This window comes from Hirundo rustica, chromosome 4, assembly GCF_015227805.2.
Source record: "Hirundo rustica isolate bHirRus1 chromosome 4, bHirRus1.pri.v3, whole genome shotgun sequence".
NCBI classification, from domain to species: domain Eukaryota; kingdom Metazoa; phylum Chordata; class Aves; order Passeriformes; family Hirundinidae; genus Hirundo; species Hirundo rustica.
The window spans coordinates 36,127,093-36,151,251 of NC_053453.1; the positions used below are offsets into that span (position 1 = coordinate 36,127,093).

Here is a 24,159-nt window from a genome sequence, read left to right on the forward strand (position 1 = left end):
GCCTGATTATAACTTTATATTACGAAAACCCCATGCAACAAGCCTCCACCATTAGAGACTGCTGTCACCACAAGTGCTGGCAGCAAAACCTGTTGATGGAAATGGATGAACAGGGCCAAGGACTAAGCAAGATGTGTTCAGTTTCTAGTATATACACCTATGGCAGGTTTAAGTAAAAAACCCATAATCCCAGGCTCAGAGCTGGCACACTTCTTCAGAAACCCTTTGGTATTCAGGGCAGGCTACTGCAAAGCAGCTGGCCTGAGGATTGTGGTAGTGCACTTGTGCAAGCAAGGACAATATTTGCATCCATCTATATTCATGGCACATTGTGGGCTCTTAGTAGCCTTCCTGCCAAACCTTGCTCAATAGTCCATTTGGAGAACCTATGGATCAGCTTCATTTATAAAACTTGACGTTGCACTATTCAGTGGGAAAGTGATTGAAAAAGGAAAGAGCTATTTCCCAAACATTTTCTGTGTTTCTATACCTTCTTGTCTGCTGTGTCATCAAGTTCAGCTGTCAGCTCTGAGGGTCACATTTTGTGCTACCAATTGCCTGTGATAAAGACAGAATACAAATATAAGTATTGCTTTTGGTACTTTGGCACTGAAGAGCTTGTTGTGTTGCCACACTGGGAAATGCTGGGTAATAACCAAATTTTATTTGCCAAATAAATATCTTTTCTTGAATCAGCTGCTTTTCTTGCAAACCTGCTTGGAAGAGAGCACTTCTTAGGGTGAACCTTCAAAGGTCAGTACCTTCCTGTTCAAAGCAATTCCTCTGTGTGATAGCTATCATCTTGCTTATCTGTTACCACTTGTCCCTGCTGCGCAGATGCTGGTTTTGGAGCTGAAAACTTTACCCTGCACCCCAAAAAAGTTAACATCTTGCCAATTCCCATTATGTCTCTTCTCAATTAATAAGGTGAAAATAGAAGCTGCCTTCTCACTTGTAGATATTTAATTTCTTTAATTACAGACCCGTTTCCTCCTCCATGCACAGAGACTTTGCAGATTTGATGCCTGGGGGTACTAAACAGGACTTCACACAAGACTTCTCCAGGACTTAACTGAGCCAGTGGTGAGACGTTGCCTTAAAGGGGGGCCACAGTGCACCCACAGGACCCCACCCACCCTCTTTCAGATATTGTACATTGCATGATGGTACCCTGTATTAATCCGGACTAGCCCTCCGCACAGCAAATCTCCGGGGTTAGATAATCCGTTTGCAAGCTGTCCCTTTCCACCCCCGGAGGGCCCTGAATTAGGTCAGACGGGATTAAATTTGCATTTTATTTATTTATAATTTTTTTTCGTGCTGGTTACACGCACAGTCAGCCTCGGAGGAGGCGGGGAGGGAGGCGGGGAGCGGCGGGAGCTTTAGCCGATGGCAGTGGCCGGTGCCCGGCGGCGGATGCCAGCGGCAGCCGTGCGATGGCGAGGAGCCGGGCGGCTTACGAGTACACAGAGGCGGAGGACAAGAGCATGCGGCTGGGTTTCCTCCTCATCGCCGCCGGCTTGCTTTCCCTCTTGGGTCTGGGTTGTTGCTGGCTTCGCCCGGCGCTGCAGGAGCGGGGCGGCGGCGGCTCCGCCAACTGCACGGTGCTGGCGGTGCGGCAGCTGGGGGAGCGCTTCGCCTGCACCTTCTCCTGCGGGGCCGCCTGCCGCGGCACCGCCCGCTACCCCTGCCTGCAGGTCCTGGTCCGCACCTCCCGCTCCTCCGCACCCGCCCTGCTCCATGAGGACGAGCGGCAGCTGCGCACCAACCCCAAGGTGAGACCCGCGGACGCCTCCTCTCCCAAAATGCGGGGCGGTGGTCCCGCCGCGGTCGGTGCCCTTTCACCGCTCCTGGCGCTCGCCCTCTGCTCGGTGCGGGGGGTTCTCTTTCGGGAAGTGGGGGAGCATCCGTCCCAAATGCCGCTCAGCAAAAAGTAGAATATCTCTATAGTGTATATCTGTATATCTATAAACATACTGTACATGGTGCATCTATATTTATATGTTGTGTATATATGTGTGTGTGTATATATACTTATATATATATATAAACACACACATATATATACAGCGTCTCAGGGAAGGTTTAGGCTCAATACTAGGAAAAGGTTCTTCCTTTCCCCAGAGGGTGGCTGAATACTGGAACAGGCTCCCCAGGGAAGTGGGGAGCACAGCACAAAGCCTGACAGAGTTCAAGAAGCGTTCGCTCTCAAACACATGGTGTGACTCTTGGGGCTGTGTTGTGCAGGACCAGGAGTTGGCCTCGATCCTAGTGGGTGCCTTCCGATTCGGGATATTTTGTCATTCTATATAGCACAGTATAACGTACTGTGTATAATGTATAGTGTATTATATAGTGTATTACACTGTACTATATACTATACTTAGTATGATACATGCACACAGATTCACACAGACACTCACACTCCCACACTTCACGGCCAGCCCCATTCCCAGCCCGTCCCGCCGGCGCCCGGAGCGCAGGGAGAGCAGCGGAGGCTCCGCTGCCGTTCCCCGCCGGAGCCCCGGGACAGCGGCCAGGAGACGAGGAGAACTCCTGCTGCGGGCGGGGAGGTGTGTGCGCTCGGACAGCGCCCGGTGCCGTTGCAGCGCGCGTCCCGGAGGGTGGGCGCTTCCCTGTGCCTTTCCCCGAAGCGCACGGAGAAATGTTAACGGAGCCGCTGCTGGCGGGGAGCTGGGGAAGGGGCTGAGCCAAAATAGGAGTTTTCTCCGTGAAATTTTGATTCTTAAATTCCTCCATCACCCACACGAAAAAGGACCAAATGAAGAATTCGTGGAAGTTGCATCTTCCAGCAGACTGGGGAAGTCTGAAAGCAGCGTGTGATTTGTGCTTTCTCTTTCTTTTAAGGCAGTTTTTCTGCCTTCTCTTCCTTTTTATGCTGGCCTTGACAGCACACATCTGAGTGGAGATCTTATTAAGTAGTTTGAAGAAGAAGAAGAAGAAAAAAAATTGTTGCAATCCTCCTGCTGCTGAAAAAACTTGAAATTGGGAGTGTACTGGAGAAGGAAATTTCAGCTCTTTGACCAGGATGTGGATATAACATAGTGCCAAGGGCCATGCTAAACATGATGCAGGGCTCTGTTTGCAGGGGCTGGGAAGCATGATTGGCTGTCCAGTTGGGATGTGCAGCCTCACATCTCCTCAGACATTCTTGTGCTGGTGTGCTCTGTCCCTTGGAAGGCAGGTTAAGTTTCACACTCAGGGTTTGAGGGTTGCTTTTTTCCCCTTGGCAGCTTGGAAAGGTGGTTGGGGTAAAAATCAGCACAGTAAGTAGCAGGATGGTAAATCTGACAGGATTTGGATTAAATTGTTGGCACTGCTCAGAAGTGATGAATGATTGGAGCTGCAGTGCTGGATGGATCCTGATTGCAAAGCAGAGGGTGCAGCATGGCTCACCCCAAGCATGGTCCTGTGGCTCTGTTGTGGCCATCTCCAGAAAGATGGAAGGTGGGAGATGGGAGGTGAGCGTTGATTGCCACCAGAATGCCTGGGCTCAGCAACTCTGGCAGTATCCACAGGTTCAGTGGCAGCTTTCAAATTGGACCATGACCACAATACCTTTCCGAGTAGTCCAAGTGTTTTGTTTTGGTTTGGTTTTGCTTCTTAACCCTATTTTCTTCTTTATTTCTGGAAGTGTGGTGGGAAGAGGATTGCACCTGCCCAGGGACTGAATTGCAATTGGAGGGAGGCACTCTGAGCTTCAGAAGTAATGCCTGTATATGTCACTCAAAAAACTACTTTTATTTAACAATTAATTTCATGTTAACTCTTAATAAGAAAATAGGGCTGTTGCCAGTGTGTGGAACTTTCCTGCTTTTACAAATATAATCTGTTTTCTTTACCTTCCACCTTGCATCTCTAGGTGTAGGTTGTTTACCCTGAGATGTTGATTGCTGAGGATTAAATCTGATTTACCAGATGTGACCAAGCAGAAAGGATGCATTTTTTTTTGATGTAACTGTATTCGTTGGTAGTAATTGAATTTAACTCAGTGGAAAACTGTAGAAAAAAATGTGCTTTAATTATTTCCCCTACTTTAAACAGCTTATGTAAAACAAATACAAAATAAGAAGAGAAGTTGGTTAGGTCTCATCAGGAAAACACACCTTTGTAAGGGACTGAAGTCTGTATCTGTTGCTTTGGTTTTCCCTTTTTTTCTCCCTAGTTCAACATTTGTGGAGCCAAACAGTAACACTCCCCCTTAATTTTTGATTTAGAATCTCGCTGTCTTTAAAAGCTTTCAATATTTTATGCTGAAATACATTAGTTAGAGCCACGGAGTAGGAACATGCTGGATTTAATGCTCGGGATCCTGTACGTATTTATGAACAAACACTTAGAGAGCTGTTTAACCCTTCCTGTTCCCATCACATTTTTGCACTATGCTTCCTTGTGTTCATGCACTTAGGCATACATACAACATGTTAATCTGTTGCAACTAGCTAGAAGGGAAAAAGAACACTTATTTGGTTTTGAACAGTTTTTAAACTTTACTTCCTGCTTAGCTGCTTCTCTTTGTAGAGTAGCGATTTTTCCCTGTAAATCAATAGTGTGGAAAAGGCATTGTTCATACTCCTTACAACACACAACAATACTAAATCAGGTGGCAGCTTCACTCCCCCCCAAAATTCCCAGTGCATTTGATTAAAAATCTTCTACTTTGTGTAGCAGAGTATGGTGACATAGAAACATATCACAGATATAAATCTATCTGTTCTAGTGAGGAAAAACCTTTCTCTAGATGCGGGATTTTTTTTTTTTTTTTTCTCTCTCTTCTCTTGCTTTCTAAGATAATCACATCATTGTACAGCCTAGGATTCATTTTAGCTCTTAAAAGATTATGTAGCTGGATCAGAGTTAATCCAGGAACGTGTATATAAAGCACCGGACACGATTACATTTGTGTTCAGTCTGAGTGATCTGCGGATTTCTTTTTCTTTTTTCTTTTTTTTTTTGATTGCTGTCGCAGAGGAAGAAATTTATTGGAGTGACAGTAGCCTTTCTTCAGCTGCCTTGATAGCAATAATAATCTTTGAGATAAGGCTTAAGAGGGATTAATTCCAAAGTCAATTTGTCACTATCACTCTCCGGCCATTGGGTATGTCGGTGGCGCAGACAGCCAGTGCAGGGACGAGGCCGTAGCTCTGCCTGGGGAAAATGAGTACGTCAGGGGAGAATGACAGCTGCTAAAAAATGTCTGCTTTCTGGATTTTTAGAGAGTTCCCTTTCTATATCTGCAGTTAAGCGTAAGGTTGGAAGAAGATGCCCCCTGTTTTGCCAAAGAAACTTTTAGGGGAATGACAGGTAGGACAGATGTTAGCAGCTGTGCAGCAGGACCTGGTTCTCCCCATCCTTGTCCACAGGCAAGGGAGCAAACCAGCTGCTGCCCCTTGTCAGCACTGCACATCTGCCTGTGCTTCTGTCACGCTTCTCTGTATAATGCCTCCACTTGACAAGAGGATGTGCAGTCATGTCTTCTTTGCACTTATAAATGGAATTGGGCTTAATTTTTTGACTTTCTTAAATATGCCCCATGGCAGAGGAGGTTTCATAACAAAACACAACTTCACAATAATTTTGTGAGAGTCTGGTGCCTCCGGTGAAGCATTCAGACTGTGTTTGGGCCCGTACCTGCGACAGGCAAACTGTGCGGATGCTGCCTAGCAGTTCCTCTGGAAGCGGGCCCAGGGGCCATGGATAAACTCTATCACCCACTTGTCTCACCTGGGGCAGCACTCCCTCCCTCGAGCCTCTGTGGGGGGTCATGGATTTGATCACTCCCAGTGGGTTGTGCTGATGATGATCATCCTCACTGACAGATGCAGGTGAAAACCAGACATGGTGCTCAGCTCCAATTCCCTCAGGACACTCAGCTGGGAGGGGGAAATTTTTTGTGCTAATGGAGTGAGCTCACCTGCTCATGTCCTGCCCCAGTGGGACGGCTGTGGCTGCTCTTCCTCTCTTCCATAGTGAATGACACACACAAAGTTAGGAGAAGCTCATACATTGCTTGATGTGTTGGGTTGACCCCATGCCTGGCTGGACTTCGGGTCCCCACCCAAGCTGCTGTATCACACCTCGGGTGTGGACAGGGGAGAGAAAATATAATGAAAGGCTTGTGGGTGGAGATAAGGGCAGGGAGAGATCACTAACCCTTTATTGTTATGGGAAAAATGGACTTGACTCAGATAAATTAATCTGCTTTATTGCCAATTAAATCAGAGAAGGGTACTGCAGAAATAAAATCAAATCTAGAAATGCCTTTCCCCTACCCATCTGTTCTTCCTGAGCTTAACTTCACTCCTGATTTTCTTTACCTCCTCCTTCCCACTGGCACAGAGGGACAGGGAATGTGGGCTGTGGTCAGTTCATCACACTCCTTCCTCTTCACACTCTTTCCCTGCTCCAGTGTGGGGTCTCTCCCACAGGAGGCAGTCCTCCATGAAGTGCCCCAGCATGGATCCCCCACAGGGTCACAAGTCCTGCCAGATAACCCGCTCCAGTGTGGGCTCCTCTCTCCACAAGGTCACAGATCCTGCCAGGACCCCGCTCCCATGTAGACTTCCCTCAGAGTCACAACCTCCTTTGGGCATCCCTTTGCTGTGGTGTGAGGTCCGCCATGGGCAGCAGGTGGATATCTACTCCAGCATGCGTTGTGGGGCTGTGCCACACCAAACAAATGATACACGCTCCGTCCCACAGTTCACCAGGAGCCAGGAGGATGATCCTCCACTTGTCACTTGGAAACTGAGTTTGAAGTCTTGATCCTGAATTACTTTGTTTTGTCTTCTGTTGGGCTGAATTGCTTCTACTTTGGGTTGGGATGTCTCTTCACATTTGAAACTTTCTTGGACTTGTCTTATAGTTTACAAAACCTGTCTTTTATATTAAAAATGTGACTGTATTAGGCAAGAATTGATCTTTGAAAAACATGAAATGCAACCTGGAACTTAAACCATAGTCAAGAGTTCATGTGTCTGTTCTTTCTCTGTGGTATGGGAGAATATTTGCCCTCATGAAGTGTTCAGGAGGACCAGGAATCTTCCCATGCATCTACAGAGACACTGAAGTGGGAGCATCCCACAACAAACACAAATACACATCCTGCAAAACCATGGTGTAAAGATGGATTAGCTGCTCACTGACATTTTCACTGGTGTCTTAGCTTGCTTTCATTTGGCATTTGTTTTTGTTTTGACATCAGTATTTCATGCCATGTCTTGTAAGGGATGACTACAGAATTAATGCCTCAGAAACTGCCTATTGCCAAGGTGGAAGTTATTGCACATTCATCCATCAACTCACAGCAGCAAAATTTGTGAGGATGTGATCTTATCTTATTCAGCCTGCTGAATCTGCTTTGGAGGGTGATAGAGCTGGTCAAGCAAAGTGCCGTAGAAGTGTGCTTGGGAGGCTGAGTAAAGAGAGCCCATACGTGGATGGGAAAGGGACAAAAAGCACCTTGGGTTGGTTGGGACTGTGCTGGCATCCTGGGGAGGAAAACAAGCTCCAGTATTTGTGCAGCAGCGGATATGTTCACACTGGGATTGCACCTTGGGTGTTTTCTGTGGCTAGAGGCCTTTGTCACATTGAGTTGATGTTTCAGGGTGGCCCCTGGGATTCATATTCGGACAGAGACCACTCCTCTCTTCAAGACTGTTAATCCTCAACAGGCGGAAGCAGTGAGGCCACATCAATTTATAGCATAACCCTGGATGCCTCCTTTGTGTTCTCCACATGAAAATAAAGAGGAAGAGGTAGAAATGTATCCAGCATGCTTTCTGCCAGTTGGGATTACTTGTGCAGAGAATGGCATGAAGTTTGAGTTATGGAAAGCATTTGCTGTTGTGCCAAACTTCCAGGTGTCCCACTTGTAGATACTGGCAATACTCCTATATGCTGTCTTACTTTGGCATGGGAAAATATGGAAATGTTGCCTGGAGAAACTGTCTGTGGGCCTCTTTACATTTTCCAAATCAAGAAATATCCCTGCCCTGAAAACCTCAATTTTTAATATCTTCATGTGGAGCTAAGAGCATGGGGACTGATGGGAAAAAAATGTGAAGCACTCTGTGATGAAGTGTCCTGGGAGACTGTTAAAGCCTGATGCTTGTCTGTTCAGATGGACATCTCTTGGGAAAAGGGACCTCTCTGGTTGTTTCTAAGCCTGAAACTCAGGACTGGGCTAACAAACAGTTCACCAAGTTATGAACTTTGTGAAGGATTCAAGTAATATTTTGTGGAGTTGGAGGGTCTCTGAAGGATCCGGAGAAAGTTTAACCAGGACTGGTGGGGCAGTTGCACTTTCATAGCAGAGGACAGCAGTAGGCTCAGCCAGGAGGAGGAAACATTCAGGGGATAGAGGAAATACGTGTACAGGAGCCAGCATCACAGGAATAGGAGTTTCGAGATAGCTGGGTGAGTTTAGGCAAAATAGTGTCTATTGGTATTTAGCTGTTTTGTCTAGTTCTGCTTTTTGTGTGCTGCCGAAATAGTGGCTGGTTTGGGAGCTCTTTCTAGAGCCCCTAAAAGCTGGGGGCTACCTACAAGCTGGAGGCTTGGGAAGGGAAGGGCAGGACTCTGATTACAGTCAGATGTAGGCAGTGAGTGCACAACTCACAGGATATGGTGCCGTTTCCAAAGCAGGAAATGCTCCATAATGGAAAACAGAGTGGAGGATGTTGGAAGTGCTGGACCCCGGGCCAAGCAGGGAGGAGGGGACCAGCTGGGATGGTGCAGGACGTTGGTGCTGTCAGGGGGTCAGAGCAGAGCCAGCAGTGCTCTCAGGTGTCTTCGTGCCAAATTCGCTGACTCTGCCCATCTGCTGCACAGATGTGTTTATGCACCGGGAGCGTGGAGGAAAAAGGGGGGTGTTTGATGCCTCCAAAGTGGACAACCAAAACAAAAATTCTGCTGACCGAGGAATATTATCCAAGATGGCAATAACAGTATGTGATAAATCCTGCATTCTGGTTTCTGAAGTAGAGTGGTGTTGCTGCTCATTTCTCTTTCGTCTTCAGCAGTGGGACAATCCTTGTTTAGGGTCCTGTGAACAGGGAACTAGAGGGAGCTCTGCGCCATGGCAACACCAGACAGGAGTCCATGTGAAAATGGGGATCCAATGTGGAAAAGGTAGGTTTCAGTTTGGAAGAAGCAAGGAAGACCTTGCAGATTCTTTCATTCTGAAGCATGCAAGACACTGGCAGCAATTGCAGGTGCTGGCAGAAGTGGTCAGATTTTGCATGATCAGGGGAATGAAGTCCTGAGATTTCTCCCTTGCCTTTGGAATTGGGAAGCTTGGAATCTTCAAGCTGTTGTATGGTGAACATGGACTTGTAGGTCTGTACATCTTAGGTATAGATTGCAGCTGGGGGTAGGGTAGGCCCCTGTAAAACCTCAGCAGAAGGAGAGGAAGCACTCACAAGGCACAGTGAGTCAGGATGATCTTTATTCTCATGTTAGAGAGGGTATCGCTCTCCTTGCTGCTACTGCCTTCAGGGTACTGTGGAGAAATGAATGTTGTGATCATATGTGTGCCCTCCTTTAGGGGCTTCCCACACCTTTCACCTCCTGCTTCCTCATCCTTCCTAACTAGGAAGCTTTTTTTTATCTTTCCAGTCACACATTTTTTTTGTTGTTTGTTTGCAGCTCCCAGTTTTAAAGGAATTAAAATTCAGTGTGTGCGCCTGGGGTCTTGGCATTCATATGTCCTGCAGGGTGAAAAACCTCTGTGTTATGGGAGGATCAGTTAAGCTGTGTTACTCAGTGTGGTTCGACATCTCCTGTCATGATCTCCTCTATGGATGCCTGGTAAAAATGAGAGGGATTGTGCTTGGACACTGAACTCTGACAGGGCTGACACTTGATTCAATGCACTCTTTGTTTTCTCTTTTTTAACTGCATGTGGCTGGAACTTAAGGGTGGTGTGTCAAAGACTTGGAAACAAGGTATATGTGTGTATATATTTGTGTGTGTGTGTGTGTGTGTGTGTGCACGAGTGACCCAAAGGTGAGCCTCTGAAAGCCCAGTCCCAGGGGCACCAAGCTGGGGAAGGAATTTCCCTTGATCTCTGGGCTTTGAGCAGATGTCTGAGCCTGAGACCTGCAGATAGCTTAGCTGCATGCTCAACTCTCCTTGACTTCTGTACAGCAGAAGCAGAGGCTGAACCTTTCTTCTGAAGCAGGGCTGTGAACCTTATTTCTTCTTTCCTTGTGTTGTAACAGTTGAAGAATGCCTTCTTTTAACAGTGAACAGCAGCCCGATATCCCATCATCTGGGAAAGCTTGCTGCACTCTTTGGGTTATTTATTAGCATGATACTTAACAAACCTTGTGATTACATGTCTCACTGAAAATAGGAAGTTATTCAAATCCAATCCATGTGGCTGGCTAGGAATACATCCAAATGAAACGATCATTTTCACATTCATCCTGCCAAACTCCGAGATATTATGAGGTGGTTTGGTCTAAGAGTGGAACAAACATGGCAAAGCCTTTATTTTCCTCTGGAATGCTACTATATTCTTCTGCAGTACCTGTACAGAATAATTAGCAATTGAAATGAAGTTCAGCTAATCTTTCTTTTCTGTTTCTTTGGAGCTTTTGTTTATTATTCTGTGTCCATTCCAGTCACCCTGGTACCATGAGGAAATGCAGAGAAGTGATGCCCTGAGTTCTTGAGCACAGCAGTAACTCTGTTTTGCAATGTGTCTTGGCAGTGTTCATACATCCCTCCCTGTGCAAGAGATGATCAGGAGAACTCTGAGAACGTCACATACAAGCAGAAATACTGGAAAGAGAAAGTGGGTTCTCAACCATTTACATGCTATTTTAACCAGCACTTGAGGTGAGTAATCTCCACTTGGCTAGGAAGGAGTGCTTATGCATCTGCTTAACAGCTGTCCATTGGTTCTGTTTGAAAATACATATAAATGCATGCATATGTATATACACACACAGAGACCAACCCCCTCCAGGGCAAAGTGGTTTTAACACAAAGAGCCCGGTGCAGAACTTTGCAAGACAGCTCTGTTGAGGAAAAGCTATATAGAAACGAAAGGGGTATTTTTACCACTTGAAGTAAAAACATAAAACTCTGAGAAAAACTTTCCTTAAGACATGCAATTTTTATAGCAAAAAGCATCTTGACTTTTAACACTCAATGGCAAATTTCTGGTGTGGATATTGACATTTCTTTCCTCCATAGAAAAGGAACTCTACTGTGTTCAAGGAAGAAAAGGGGAGATCAGTAAATACTACAAACTAACTCATAATTGTGTAATAATTGTGTAATTGTGTTTGCAGAGGATTAATGGATCAGATATGTGTAATAAACAGCAACAGAACTGCCAGGTTTCATACATGCTCACAGAGTAGAAAGTTGTGACCTAAAGCTTCTCCACTTCTCTTTCAGTTCTTTTACTTTCAGTGTTGATGTGACTTCCATGTGTGTGAGAGTGAAGTGTGCTTTCCTTCCTCCAGTAAACAGAAAGGGGAGGGAGTGCTTTTTCCTATCTCTTTCTGATGGTGATATGCCAGGAAATAAAAGGTAATGTGGCTGCAGCAGGAGGTTAGTCCTATCCCTCAAACACTTGGAAGTTAAATAGGTGAGGGAATAGCTCGTGAATTGCAGGTGCAATCAGGGCTCAGTGTGGGAGTGTGGGCACCAGATATTCAAGTTCAGAAGGACAAGCAGGAGGAAAATGGATGGCAGGCAGAGAAATGCCTGACTCTCCTGAGGGTGTCCCGCTGAGTGCCTTGGGGGCTTCAGGTTTGTCCTAGGCTGACTACCATAGTTGTCTCCCTGGAGAGACTGTAGACCGAGCCGGCATGCCCCAGATGAGTTTGTTGTCCCTGGTTAACTCTTTGAAGAGGGTCACCACCAAAACCTTGTAGCATTTTTTTTTTCTTTTTTTTTTTTTTTTTTCTTTTAGAGTGGAAAGAAGCGTTGCTTACAGCATGCAGAGGTTAAAATTCAGGGCACTCTCTGTGGTGACATCAGACCTGTAAGGGACCTTTTTAGGAGTCTTCTGGTCCACAAGGTACCAGTGCTTGGATCTGGTAACCAGGAGCCGAGTTACAATTTTGGTTTTTCTGGGCAGGCAGGTGTTTTCTGGGCAGTTCCTTGTGCTCCTTTGAACCAGGACTTGCACCACCCAGTGCCCGAGTGAGCAGGGGAGTCAGAAACATGGGATTGTCTGCAGGAGAGTTCATGGCTAGGATACATCTAAACTGGTGTGGAAAGGATGATGTGAAAGTTAACTTTTTTAGTTGGTGGAGGGAAACAGAAGCCTTACATCTTACCCCAAAGTAAATGCTTGATATGGATCAGATGCTCAGAGATGTTTGTTTGTCTCCTGTAAAGGACTGTGGGGTGATAGGTGTCCAAAGCTATGTGAGCTGATTCTCACACTACATTTTGGTGAAGCAAAGACAAAGCTGCCTAGCGTCTGACATTTATGTAAGCTGGCACTGAGGAATTGGGCAGCACTCAGGAAGGGTTTTTTCCCTAAAGATGCTGAATCCTATACTGCTAAAAGCTCTTGCCAGCACAATGGCTGCCTTGAAACACTGCCTTTCGCTGATCATACAAAAATTCATGCCCAGCATAAGAGAGGCTTGCTGCCAGAGATACTAGAAGGTGGTCTAAACTGAAATGTGTACACCATCCATTTTCTTCTGGAGATAGTAATGAGCTTTGGGAGATAAGTTCTGCTGACTAAGAATGTGCTTGCTTGGATATACTTTTAGAGCAATGATGACTAGGCAGCCTGCAAAGCAGTAAAAAGAAACCATAATGAACTGAGGGAGAAATCTGTTCCTTTCAAAATAGAAGTGTGCATGTCTTCTGATAGTATTTTTCACTGTGTGGATAAGCTAACTGTTCTCTGTCAGTCTGTATAAAACATAGAGTAAATAGTTCCTTAGAGAATGTAGTATTTGTAATTTTAATACTCCCTCCTTTGAAACAGCAGAATAAAGTTCTAGATAAATATACAGGCAATGAATGAACATCATCTCCTCTTCATTGAATTTACTTCATCTTCATTGTGAGAACTGTTGCTGCATGCAGACTGTACTGTTGGGTAACATCTTCCTTTCAGTTTGGTGGTTTCAACAGGTTATTTTGAAAAGATGAAAAAAGGGATGCCATTCTTACAGTTTAAAGTTATACAAAATGGATGAGAAACAGACTTGGAAATTTCAACCATTCTTAGTTACTATAAATCTAACTGCCCAGCAAAATTAACTTCCTGACATCTATCTTAGGAAACCAAAGTGCAGCTTACCTTGGAGCTCAGTGCTTTACTGAAGAGCGAAGTTTTGCTTTGCCACTGCAGGCACTTAACTTTAGTGTCCCGCTCTTCTCTGACAAGCTTTGGGACAAGGGGCCCAAGCTGTGTGGGAAAGTTGCTTTGCGGGATGTCTGGTGAAGGTGCCTGTCTGTTGACACAGTGATACCTCAGCCTGAAGGAAGCCCAGCACAGCAGAAACCAAGCTTCAGTGTTTCAGACTCTAAATTAAAGGACAAATTCAGCTGAAGTTCTCAGGCTGTTCCCAAAGGTTTGAGAAGGCACTGAGCTCAGGGGCTTTGGTGTTCTGGATCTCCCACTGCACTGAGTATCCCAGGGGTCTGCAGTCATGATCTCAGACAAACAAAGGCCACAGCTGCATGCCCTAATGTGAGAGGCCTGTGAGAACAGGCAGGATGGGGGAGATTTATTTCTTAATGTTCCAGGTCTTATTGACATCCATGACAAGAACAAAAGAGAGAAACTAAGATCGCCATGAGCTCAGGCCTCACTGTCTAATGCCATGCAGAGAGAGGCAGAGCAACCTGTGTCAAGCCATTTCTTATTATTGGCTGATTTATGTGGTGTTACTGCTTGCTAGCTCTGGGTTTGTCCCATATGCAAGAAAGCTCTGTGTTTCCTTTGCTGCTGCACAGCAGATGAGCAGATGAGCCAGCCATGCTTTAACCTCCTCTGTGTTTGCTGCAGGATGCTGTACACAAATTCATCAGAGATTTGAAGAACAAACCCTGTCAAGTGGTTAGTGACAACCTGTATGTTCTTGGGGTGCCCTGCAGGGTTCCCACTTACCTCAGAATAATTACGTGTGTAAGCCAAGGGTGCTCAGGTAGTAGGGCTGCTCATCCATAAAATGTTGGAACATAAATCTTGGTTTGCTTTGTTACTTCACAGTTTTCTAAATTAATTCCCTCCACCTGTAGAGCAGTGCTTGGGCCCGAGGGGGAAAGGACTTTACTGTCAGTAAGACACTGTGCTGCCTCTGCATGCAGTCATCCAGCTGAGGATCTCTGCATCTTGCAACGATAAGGGAAAAAATAACTGCTTGTCAGAGCGAAGGGATGTGAATATCTGTGGGAAAAAACCAACAGTGTATTGCAAGCATCTTTAAATCCAGATTGTTTGAATACAAAAATATTTGTATTTGTAATATTTCCTATCCTGCCCCTTCACCTCTGTCAGGTATTATGTGACATAAGGTTCATAGTGTTGTTCAAAAGTGATGACTGAAATGCTTATGTGCCTATAACCTTTTGGTCCTATGTGGCTTTTTGGTAATCCCTGCATTGCATTTCTCCCCATGATGTTCAGTAATTGCTCTGAAGGCTCTGATGGAGACTTGTTTTATCTGGTGTCTGTTTGAACTACCTGGCAGAACCTAATAGGGATCTGTTGTATAATGCAACAACTAATCCAGTTAGCCGTGTTCAAAGCTCCACAAGGGTCTAGCCCCAAGCTCAAAGTCCTGCTAAAAATAAGTTCTGGTCTCACCTTTTAGCAATGTAAACAAAATTCATTCCTCCTTGTCTGTTCAGTAAAAAGGAAAGCTGTGTTTTCAGGATTAAGGCAAAGGCTTCTTCTGGGATTTTTTTCAGTTTGTTGTTTCACCCTGGGACTGCTGCTGGGCAGTGGTGGTGCTGCACTGTGGCCATCACCGTTCGCAGCAAGAACCAGATCTGAATGCCTGAGCATGGCTTGAAATCATTGGGTGGTTTCCCCCTTTTGTCCCACTAGATCTCTTTCTTGCCTCTGCTGCTGTTTTGTGCACAGATAACTGGTGTCAGGATTTTGGGGGCATCCCTTCAAGAGGTTTTACATTTACTGGAAACTTGAATGGCAGCATTGCTGAAAAGAAGAGACTGCCAATAATCAGGCTTAGGGGGAATATGCACAACCCTGCTGCCAACATCTTTGAACTGAAGTACTATATAAAGTCACAGATCAAAGATAAGTTTATTAAAGACACTGTACTTACAGGAACAAGGCAACAAATTTAATTACATCTGCTGATTTTCACAGGGAAAAGAAACACATTTCTAGGCATGAGGTGCCTCCTTTGGGTTCAACATCGCTGCCTCGGCACCAGGGGAGTGATGCTCCTAGACTTTCCAGCAAAGACCAGTCTTTACCATGAGAAATCTTCTTCTGAGTACAGAGCACTTTTCCTTTTCTGTTTCCAAGTAGAACAACAAGCATTCAGACTGTGGGCACAGGCAGATCACCTTTAAAAAAGTAGCATGAGAAGTCAAAACTACTAGCTTTGCCAAGCAAACCCAAAGCAGTTACATTACTGTTTCAAGTGCCCCAGAATCACAGAATACTCTGAATTGAAAGGCACCCACAAGGATCATTGAATCCAGCTGGTGACCCTGCACAGCACCATTCCCAAGAGTCACACCATGTGCCTGAGAGCACTGTCCAAACGTTTCTTGAACTCAGTCTTGGTGCTGTGACCACTTCCCTGGGGAGCCTGTTCCAGTGCCCAACCACCCTGTGGATGAAGAACCGTTTTTCTAAAACCCAACCTGAACCTCCCTTGACAAAGCTCCATGCCGTTTCCTTGGGTTCTGTCACTGGACACCACAGAGAAGAGATCAGTGCCTGCCCCTCCTCTTTCCCTTTTGAGGAAGTAACTGCAATGAGCTCTCCCCTCAATCTTCTCCACACTGAACAAACAGTGACCTCAGCCACTACTCATATGGCTTCCCCTCAAGGCCCCTCACCAGCCTCATGTCCCTCCTTTGGATGCTCTCCAACAGCTTAACATCCTTCTTATATCATGGCACCCAAAACTCCCCACAGGAATCAAGGTGAGGCCACACCAGTGCACAGGGACCCTTGCAATACCTAAAAATAGCAGTAATACCTATCTAAACCCAAACCTCAGCTCAGGACTTACTTAAAGGCTTTTTCGTTGGCTCCTTTCCAAGAGGAAAACTCTTTAAAATTACTAATTCACTGTCACATCCATAATGAATGTTTGACATCCATTGCTGCTACCTTTGGTACCTATGGTTTTCAAAACATTTAAGATTCATAGATGCTGCTGGTGGAGGCAAGGAGGTTCAGACCTTCAGTGGGAGTCTCACCAAATTGTTTCTGTAGGAGCCTACTCAAGTCTGCTGAGGCACTGCTGTCTGCAGCCCCAGATCACAGCTTATTGCTGGAACAGCCACTGCAGGGCAGGAGCGGAGCTGGGAGCCTTGGCCACCCCGGGGCAGGCTGTAGTCCTCGTGGGGATAGATGTCGTGCAGGCTGCTGCCTGCCAGTGCAGCTGGGCTAGCCTGGGCCACCAGCCATCCAGTGCTGAGGACAGAGACCAGCTCCCTGCCCAGACCCAAACCACAGCTGGGGATTGCTTCATCAGGAGCCTCCATACAGCCCCACAAACAAACACATCAGTGGTCAAAGCTAAGAGCAAGGATTTAATTACTGATTAAATCCATTTCACTGGGCCTGATAACATTTGAGTTAGATACGTATAAATGCTGCCTGCTATTATGTTTTTGCCAGAGTGGTTTTGCAGTCCACAGTCAGTATAATACTGTATCTCTCATGGCTGTTTGTGATGACCACATTCCCTGGAAGATGTAAAGCATCAACACTTTTCTTTCTTTTTTGTTTATTTCTTTTTTCTTTTTTAATCCAAATGAACTTGTTAGCCTGTAAACATGGCAAGTGGACAAGTTCTTACAGTCTGCCACCAGTGCTGGTGATAAAATGGCAAATGCAAGCAGTGAATGCAATGGTCCATTTATAATTTTCTAGCACTTTGGCAAATAAAGCACCTTTACTCATACCATCTTAGATGACTTCCACTTATGATGAATTGACAATATTATGTTGATTTATATTTTCTCCATCTTCTGTTCCTCCTCTTTACAGGCCAGATGATGTGATGCTGAAGCGCACGCATGATGAGACAGTTCTCTTGCACTGCTTCCTCTGGCCTGTGGTGACTTTCCTGGTTGGAGTCCTCATTGTGGTCCTGACCATCTGTGCCAAGAGCTTGGCTGTCAGAGCAGAGGCAATAAAAAAGAAGAAGCATTTATGAGTGACAAGGCTGCTCAAGGAAAAGAAGAACCTGCAAGAAGGTCTCAGGCGGGGCAACCTGACACACCTGCAGGTCTGCGGGAGCACCCGGCTGTGTCTCCTTCCAGGGACTGATCTGTGGTGGAGTTGCTCTTGTCTCAGGATTGTTCTTGGAAGATTGCCCCATGAAATGCCAGCTAATTGCTTCTTCTGCTATGGCACTAAATAAGTATATTCTACCGAAAAAAAGAGAAAATCTACGCTGCACCAAATATGCTGTGTGCTGTTAGTGCTGAAGAGCAGCCACCCAGAAGTTGACAGTTCATAAAACTCCCTGATGATGTTACCTTCATCTCCACAAACTGATTTTGCTAATGCGTCATATTAAATATTTAAAATACTTACTTTAGATAGAACATGTTTCCAAAGTAATAAAATCTAATTGTTTTGGGGGTTCTAACTTTTTTTTTTTCCCTAGCTTTAAGGCAACCATAACACTGTGCTGATTTTTTTTTTTTTTTTTCCCAATGTGTAGAACTTAATTTTAAAATTCAAACTTTACCTTCTGTCTAGCCAAAATCTTTCACTGTCACCCATTCACTGTGATGAATTGTAGAAATCTCTCGGAAATATGTCTAAAAAAAATGAAACAGTTATTGGAAAAGATGATTAAATGCTGGATCTAGCTTTATTGCCTCAGTGGTGTTCAGTCCCCACAGTTTTTCTTGTCCCCTCTCAGATGCCCTCTCCACAAATGCTGCAGGCTGTAAGGAGCAGGGATTTTACAGTAGTGGTTTTACAGGTATATGTTTTACCGGCTTCTTGCCCAAATAGTGGAGTGCCTGAGTGCTTGCTGAGGAGAGCCTGTGTGTTATTGGTGTGACTCACAGCCCCAGAGAAGGACTCCTTGTAGGGCTGCGGGTGTTTGCTGCTGAACTGCCTGTCCCAGTGGCACCAGCTCCGTGAAGGTCCCCTCCGAGGGGATGCTCCAGAAAACATACGGCAGCGTGTGCACGGAATCTTGCTGCCTCTGTTTTCTCTGCTTGCCCCAGCTCCTTGCTGTGTGTGATGGGAGTACCAGCTCCAGATCACTTACTCATCACAGAGAGTTCCATATTTGTGGCAGTCTCCCAGAGCAGATTTTTGTGTGTTGTACTCAGGAGCTGGGGCCAAAGCAGTTTCATGGCACTTGTCACTGTACCCACAGGGCTGCCCCACCCTGGGACCAGCTGTGCAGAAGAAAAACCATGTGGCTAAGTCAGGAAAGTGAGTGATTACTGTCAAAGCACTTTCATCTGCATTAACAATTCTGCAATTCTGAACATACTGTGCATTGTACTAATCTCTGATATTCTTAGTATATGTGTAAATACCTTGGGGGTTATTGTGATTTTAACACACAGCAGAAATGTTTCCTGAGGATGAGAAAAGTGCTAGATTTGAAAGCCTGAAAGCTTAGCTGGCACAAGGCAGGATGACAAACCTGCTTGCTTTGCCCTGTGTCCTTTTCAGATTAATTGTATTTTGTATTTAGAATTGATTTCCGTAAGACCTCTTGTGCACACTGGGGTACCCGGTGATGAGGGTGATGCATGGTAAGGGCAGCAGAGTGACTGCAGGTCATTCGCTGCTTTCCCTCTTACTTGCTCTGTGACTTTTGGAGTGCCCTCTGGTCCCAGCCCACCCTGGGACAGCTGTTCCTTCAAAGCATGTCAAGGAAATATGTTGGTATGGGTAGGAACTTGATGCTTCTTGGCACATTACCCTGTATGAAAGACCCAGTTGACATTGGTTACATATGTTCAAGCACCTCCAGTCCTGTAGAATTTCCAATTCCTGCTATCCAGCTCACACTTGTACCTTCTGTCACTGCCTGCTGAAGAGAACAGTGCTGGATATGCTGGGTGCAGAGAGATAGTGAGCTCTCAGCCTCTCAGGGGAAACCTGCAGACTTCTGAAAGAGCTGTCCTGCAAAGGTCGCTGTGTTTTGTTTCACTCGTGTCTCACTGCTGTGGCCTTGTTTGCATCCACTGCAATTCTCTTGCCTCAGCAACCCGCAGAAACACTGCATTGTGTGTCTGATTTGGGGTCTTGGTTGCTATTTTTTAATATATATATTACTTACTCCCACTCCGCACATCACATAAAGCTGCTGGTATGGGGTGGTTTGGTTATCTGAGTAAGATGATGTCAAATTATATTCATTTATTTCCTTTTGGTAGCCTCTTACACTTAAGAGAAATAAGCCTGGTTTTCTACATACATCCGTCCTTTGTTTTCCCAAGGGAGAAGGAAATACAGAGTGACACAGATTCATCATGAAATTTTAAACCAGTACCTTGGGGCTCACAAATCCAGATTAACAAAATCCTCTCTTGCTTTGCTCCGGAAGCTTTTGTGAGTGAATCGTACAGCTGGTTCTCTGAGTAAAAGGCAAGAAGCAAATTAAGCAGATGCAGCTCACTTGCTTGGCAATCATATATTTAAATCTCTTGGAAATGCCTTTGCAAAGGCCTCTGGAAGAAAGTAATGGCTACAGAGATGATATTAGATTATTTTGCTGGGAGATTAACACCCCAAGGTAAATATCTAAATTGGTATCCAAAGATCAGCAGTAGGTATATGCCTGGCATGGCAGTATGTGACGCTGAGGGGAAAACTCAAAATCCTAATATTCAGTCTTCTGTCTCATCCCATCCCTCACTGATTTAGAAATGTCTTTGTAATCCCTGTACTTGATTGTGGAAACTGGGGATTTCCCTCTAGTGGATTACTCACTGATTTCCTCCTTGGCTTTGCAGATTTCCAGGTTTTGTGGTGTATTCTCTGAAACATATTTGCAGCCAGAGTGGCTGCTTTTCCCAAAGCCATCTGCAGAGTTGGCTTTTGCGTTTTATTCAATATTTCTATTCCATTGCTTTGAGGAATTTTGTTCTGGCACGCTGTCTATTGCTCTGCTTCAGGGAGACCTGCCTTCTCTTTCATGTAATGCGTTTAAATGTATTTGTTTGTGCAATATCTTTCTCTGTTAGTTTCTCACATTAATTTTAAAAGTTGTAGTAATAGAAGCATTTTTTTGTTGCCTTTTTCCTGCTTGTGTGTTTCTGTGCTGCCAGTAACAGACAAGATTTCACAAAGTTAGAAAATTTAACTGTTGAATGAACAGTTTAATTCAAACTTGGAGCAGATGAGGGATGTCATGGCAGAATCCAGAGGCATTTTACATCATTACCCAAAATCTCTGCTATAAATGTAGCCCTTTGACAGGGGCACAGCACAGACTGCTGGATTTGAAGCACTGTTTTCAACTCAGCTTTTCAGTAGGCGCAGCAGGATGCAGGTTGGGAATTGCAGTGGGAAGGTAGCACAGGTCTCTGTTTCCAGACTTGCACTTCCAAGTGTGTTTTGAGGGATTTTTCCTAAACAGAACAAAGGCATCTGCGAGGTGCGAGAGTGCAGAGCTCTCCATGCACCTGCTGCCGTGGCTCAGCCTGCCGTGCCCACCCCAGTCCTGGTGCTGCCGTCTGGGGTTCCCCTGTGTGCAGTTTGCTCCTGGGAGCCCTCCTCGCTGAGCCAGGCTGTGGTGTCATGCCCACAGCAGCAGGAATGTCCGCAGAGGGCTGCCACACAGCTCGCTTCGCACACAACACGAAAGCACCCATCAAGCGGGTGTTATCCTGTCAGGGTCCAGCTGGGAAAGGTGCAAGGGGAAACACTGGTCAATGTTTAAAACCTTTTAATAGATAAAGTGGTAGGGCTTCAGTATTCTTGAGGAAGTGTCTAATGCAATTTGCTAAGGCTTACTTGAAAAATTAAAACTATTAAATTTAAAATTGGCAGTGGGGCTGGTGAGACCATGGGATGGTGTAGATTGAGTGTGAACAGAAGGGAAGTGCTGTGCAAGCATCTTTGTTCAGCACTGCAAGTATGGGAGCTGCCCGCCAAATCAGGGTTTCTGCAAACTTTAGCCCAAATGGCCAAAGTGCCAAGAACAAACACATGGAAGAGGAGACACCTAGAACAGTGTTTAATAAGAAAAGAAAAACACTTATGCCATGGCTTATATTTCAATAATCAGATGAAAGGAAGCACAGCTGAATTTCTAATTATGATGCCTGTTATATCATGCAAATATGGTCTTTCAATCCCTGACAGAATTCCCATAGCCAGAGTTATCGAAAAATCAGCTTATTCCTGTGCGTGGTTTTCCTCTGAGAATAAAAGCCTGTTTGGTTTGGGGTTTTATTTCCCCTCAGTATGGAACAGCTGCTGCTCCTCCATTAACCGTCAGTCAGAAACCAACTGCTTCCCTTTCTGGCATCTTAAGACGCTGCTATGCTGATCTGTCAAACTAACAATCTTTGCTGCAGATAGCATGAGCAGGAAAACCTCTGAGGGAATATGTGTGCAATTAATCATACTGCCTTGTCAGGTCACAGGCCCACTGAATGAATCAGCCCCAAAGTTTGACATTCGAGAGGCTGTGTGATTTTTGTTCTGGTTTGATACCCAGGCCCAAATGATGCCATTGTTTGCATTGTGTTTAATTCACAGCCCTTTGGTGCTCTAATGGTTTGAAGTCTGGTGTGTGCATTGGATGCATGGCTGGACATACTATAAAAAGAAAAAAAGAATAGCTCATTACACTATATAGCTGTAATTTCCATGTAAAATTATATTATAAAATATGTCGTCATAGCTGTAAAATTGCATACACACCTATAGTACACAATCTCCAAACAGCACATACAGCCATCACTCGAAAATAACTCTCCCAGAAGTTCAGTACTACTTCTGACACTGCATTAAAGTAAAAAAAGAGCAAACTCTGTAATTTAATTTAATGAGCTAATGGAACATCAAAATTTACTTTTAATAATATAACTTTTTCATAATGTTTCAGCTAGCATAAGTTCTATCCTTATTTTATTTGCATGCCAATTGCCATTCACTAAAAGCAGTTGGAAAAAAAAAAATCAACCCGTAAGCTCTTTCACATAATTGCTGGTTCAGCATCTGAGGGTTTCTGGACAAAATACTTCAACTATTTGGACTCCATACAGCAGAATCAATTCCTTTCCTCTCTTGTAGTAGGCTGTTTTGTCTCGTGGTAGGGCAGCCACCCACTCTGCACTGCTGTGTCCATCCAACAGCTTCTCTAGGGTGGAATATCTGGCATTTGCCACGGTACTGGGTATTAGGAGCATTTCCAAGGTATGGGGCTGTGGGGATGGGAGCAGGACTCAGGGACATCAAGGAGAGAGCTCCCACCTGAGACAAATGTGAAATGTTGGAAGGGGCAGGGTTTTGGCAAAGAATGAAATCTTCCATGGAATCTAAAGGGATGAGCTATATTTTCCCACACTATTACTCTGAAGAAAAATGTTTGAGATGATTCAAAAATTCCTGTGAAATTTTCAGGAAATCTGTTCTTAGGCAGGGGGAGAGTCATTTGGAAGGACCAAATATACAGCAGTCAACACACCTAAACAGCAGGTAGCCTAGATCCTTGCTATTGCTTTTTTGAAAAATCATGAAAAATGTGTCTGATTCAAAAGGCAAAAAAAAAAAAAGGAAACAATGGAGTTAGCTACTGTGTCTTGCTTTTGATGGAATAATTTTCAATCCTTATCAAAAATATAGAGCATATGTTATGAATCTGCAAGTATGTGGACAAGTGAATCACAGGCAGTAAATTATTCTGTTGTATTAAACATAAATAGTGAACTTCACTCCTTTTTTGCTAATGGAGACATATACAGGAAGAAATACATCATAAGGAGGATTTAAAATATTATCTCAAGATCTTGTTGGTCAAGTCAATTCCGCTCAGGCTGGCAACGACAGAGAGAAGACTGAAAATGGGCTGCAGAATTGTCAACACAAAGCAATAATGAAGAGTGGGCTACCAAACACAGGTGTAGGATGAGGGTCTCAGTAACTTTTTTCATGACATTAAATGGAAAGATAAAGGGCAAATTGATTGCATTTTTAAAAATATGCCAGTTCAGGAGATTTATGAGCATCAGTTTGATGGGCAGGTGATTCAATAACAAATCTAAGGAACTAAGAATACTAGCAGAAGAATAAAATGTCTTGTCTATTCTTGGAAAATATAAGGTATTAAATAAAAATAAAACATAGAGACCAAATATTTTGGTGGAAGGAAATATTTCAGCAATCAAAACTGTAACTGCAAAGCCTTCAGGTAGCTGCTAAAAACATGCTAGTGCTAGCTAACCCTGGGTTTTGTTGGCATTTAGCTGATGTTTTGGGGACTGAAACTGTAGCCTTTTCTCCAGCAGCTGTCGCTAGGTGACATTTTGGAGACATGCTGGGGGACCATGTATTTTTAACCTGTTTCAACCCATTTTTTTCACCTGTTTTGCTCAGAGCAATGCATTTCCCATTCTTTTTTGTGCTGAAATTTCTGGGAAGTTGAGAGCAGTGTTGCATGGGATTGTTTACAGCAATTTGGATGTGTTTTGGTGCCTGAGGAAGGATCTGAAGCAGGCAGAATTTGGTGGAAATAGCCTCCTCCTGTCCGGGTCCAGGTAAAGCAGAGCAGCAACTTCTACTGCCAGCTTTAAGCTCTGTCAATGCAGCATCAGAACCATCACACTGATTTTTGTTTCCAAAAAGCAACACAGTTCTGCTGCAAACCCATGCATGACCAGAGGACCCCTGCCTAAATTCTTGCTAGGGAAGGAAGTTTGCACAGCTGGATGCAGCAGGCAGGACATTGCTGGGAGTGAACATCTCAGTGTTTGCTGGTATCAATGTCAACAGGTTTGGGG

The 24,159-nt window shown here is 44.8% G+C and overlaps 1 protein-coding gene across 1 annotated transcript; it reads left to right on the forward strand.

Moving 5' to 3' along the window:
• Positions 1–1,424: 1,424 nt before the first annotated feature.
• KCNMB4 (potassium calcium-activated channel subfamily M regulatory beta subunit 4) lies at positions 1,425–17,990 on the forward strand. The gene is made up of 3 exons (XM_040062791.2): positions 1,425–1,775; positions 10,739–10,866; positions 17,216–17,990. The coding sequence occupies exons 1-3, from the start codon at positions 1,437–1,439 to the stop codon at positions 17,382–17,384; spliced, it is 636 nt and encodes a 211-aa protein (XP_039918725.1). The 5' UTR covers positions 1,425–1,436; the 3' UTR covers positions 17,385–17,990.
• The last annotated feature ends 6,169 nt before the right edge of the window (positions 17,991–24,159 follow it).

What these genes read in the sequence shown, in the direction of transcription:
- KCNMB4 (XM_040062791.2), top strand. Translation starts at nt 1,437, where the DNA reads ATGGCGAGGAGCCGGGCGGCTTACGAGTACACAGAGGCGGAGGACAAG. An exon ending in AGCTGCGCACCAACCCCAAG is followed by an intron (nt 1,776 to 10,738) that starts GTGAGACCCGCG and finishes GTGTCTTGGCAG; the next exon opens with TGTTCATACATCCCTCCCTG. An exon ending in TATTTTAACCAGCACTTGAG is followed by an intron (nt 10,867 to 17,215) that starts GTGAGTAATCTC and finishes TCCTCTTTACAG; the next exon opens with GCCAGATGATGTGATGCTGA.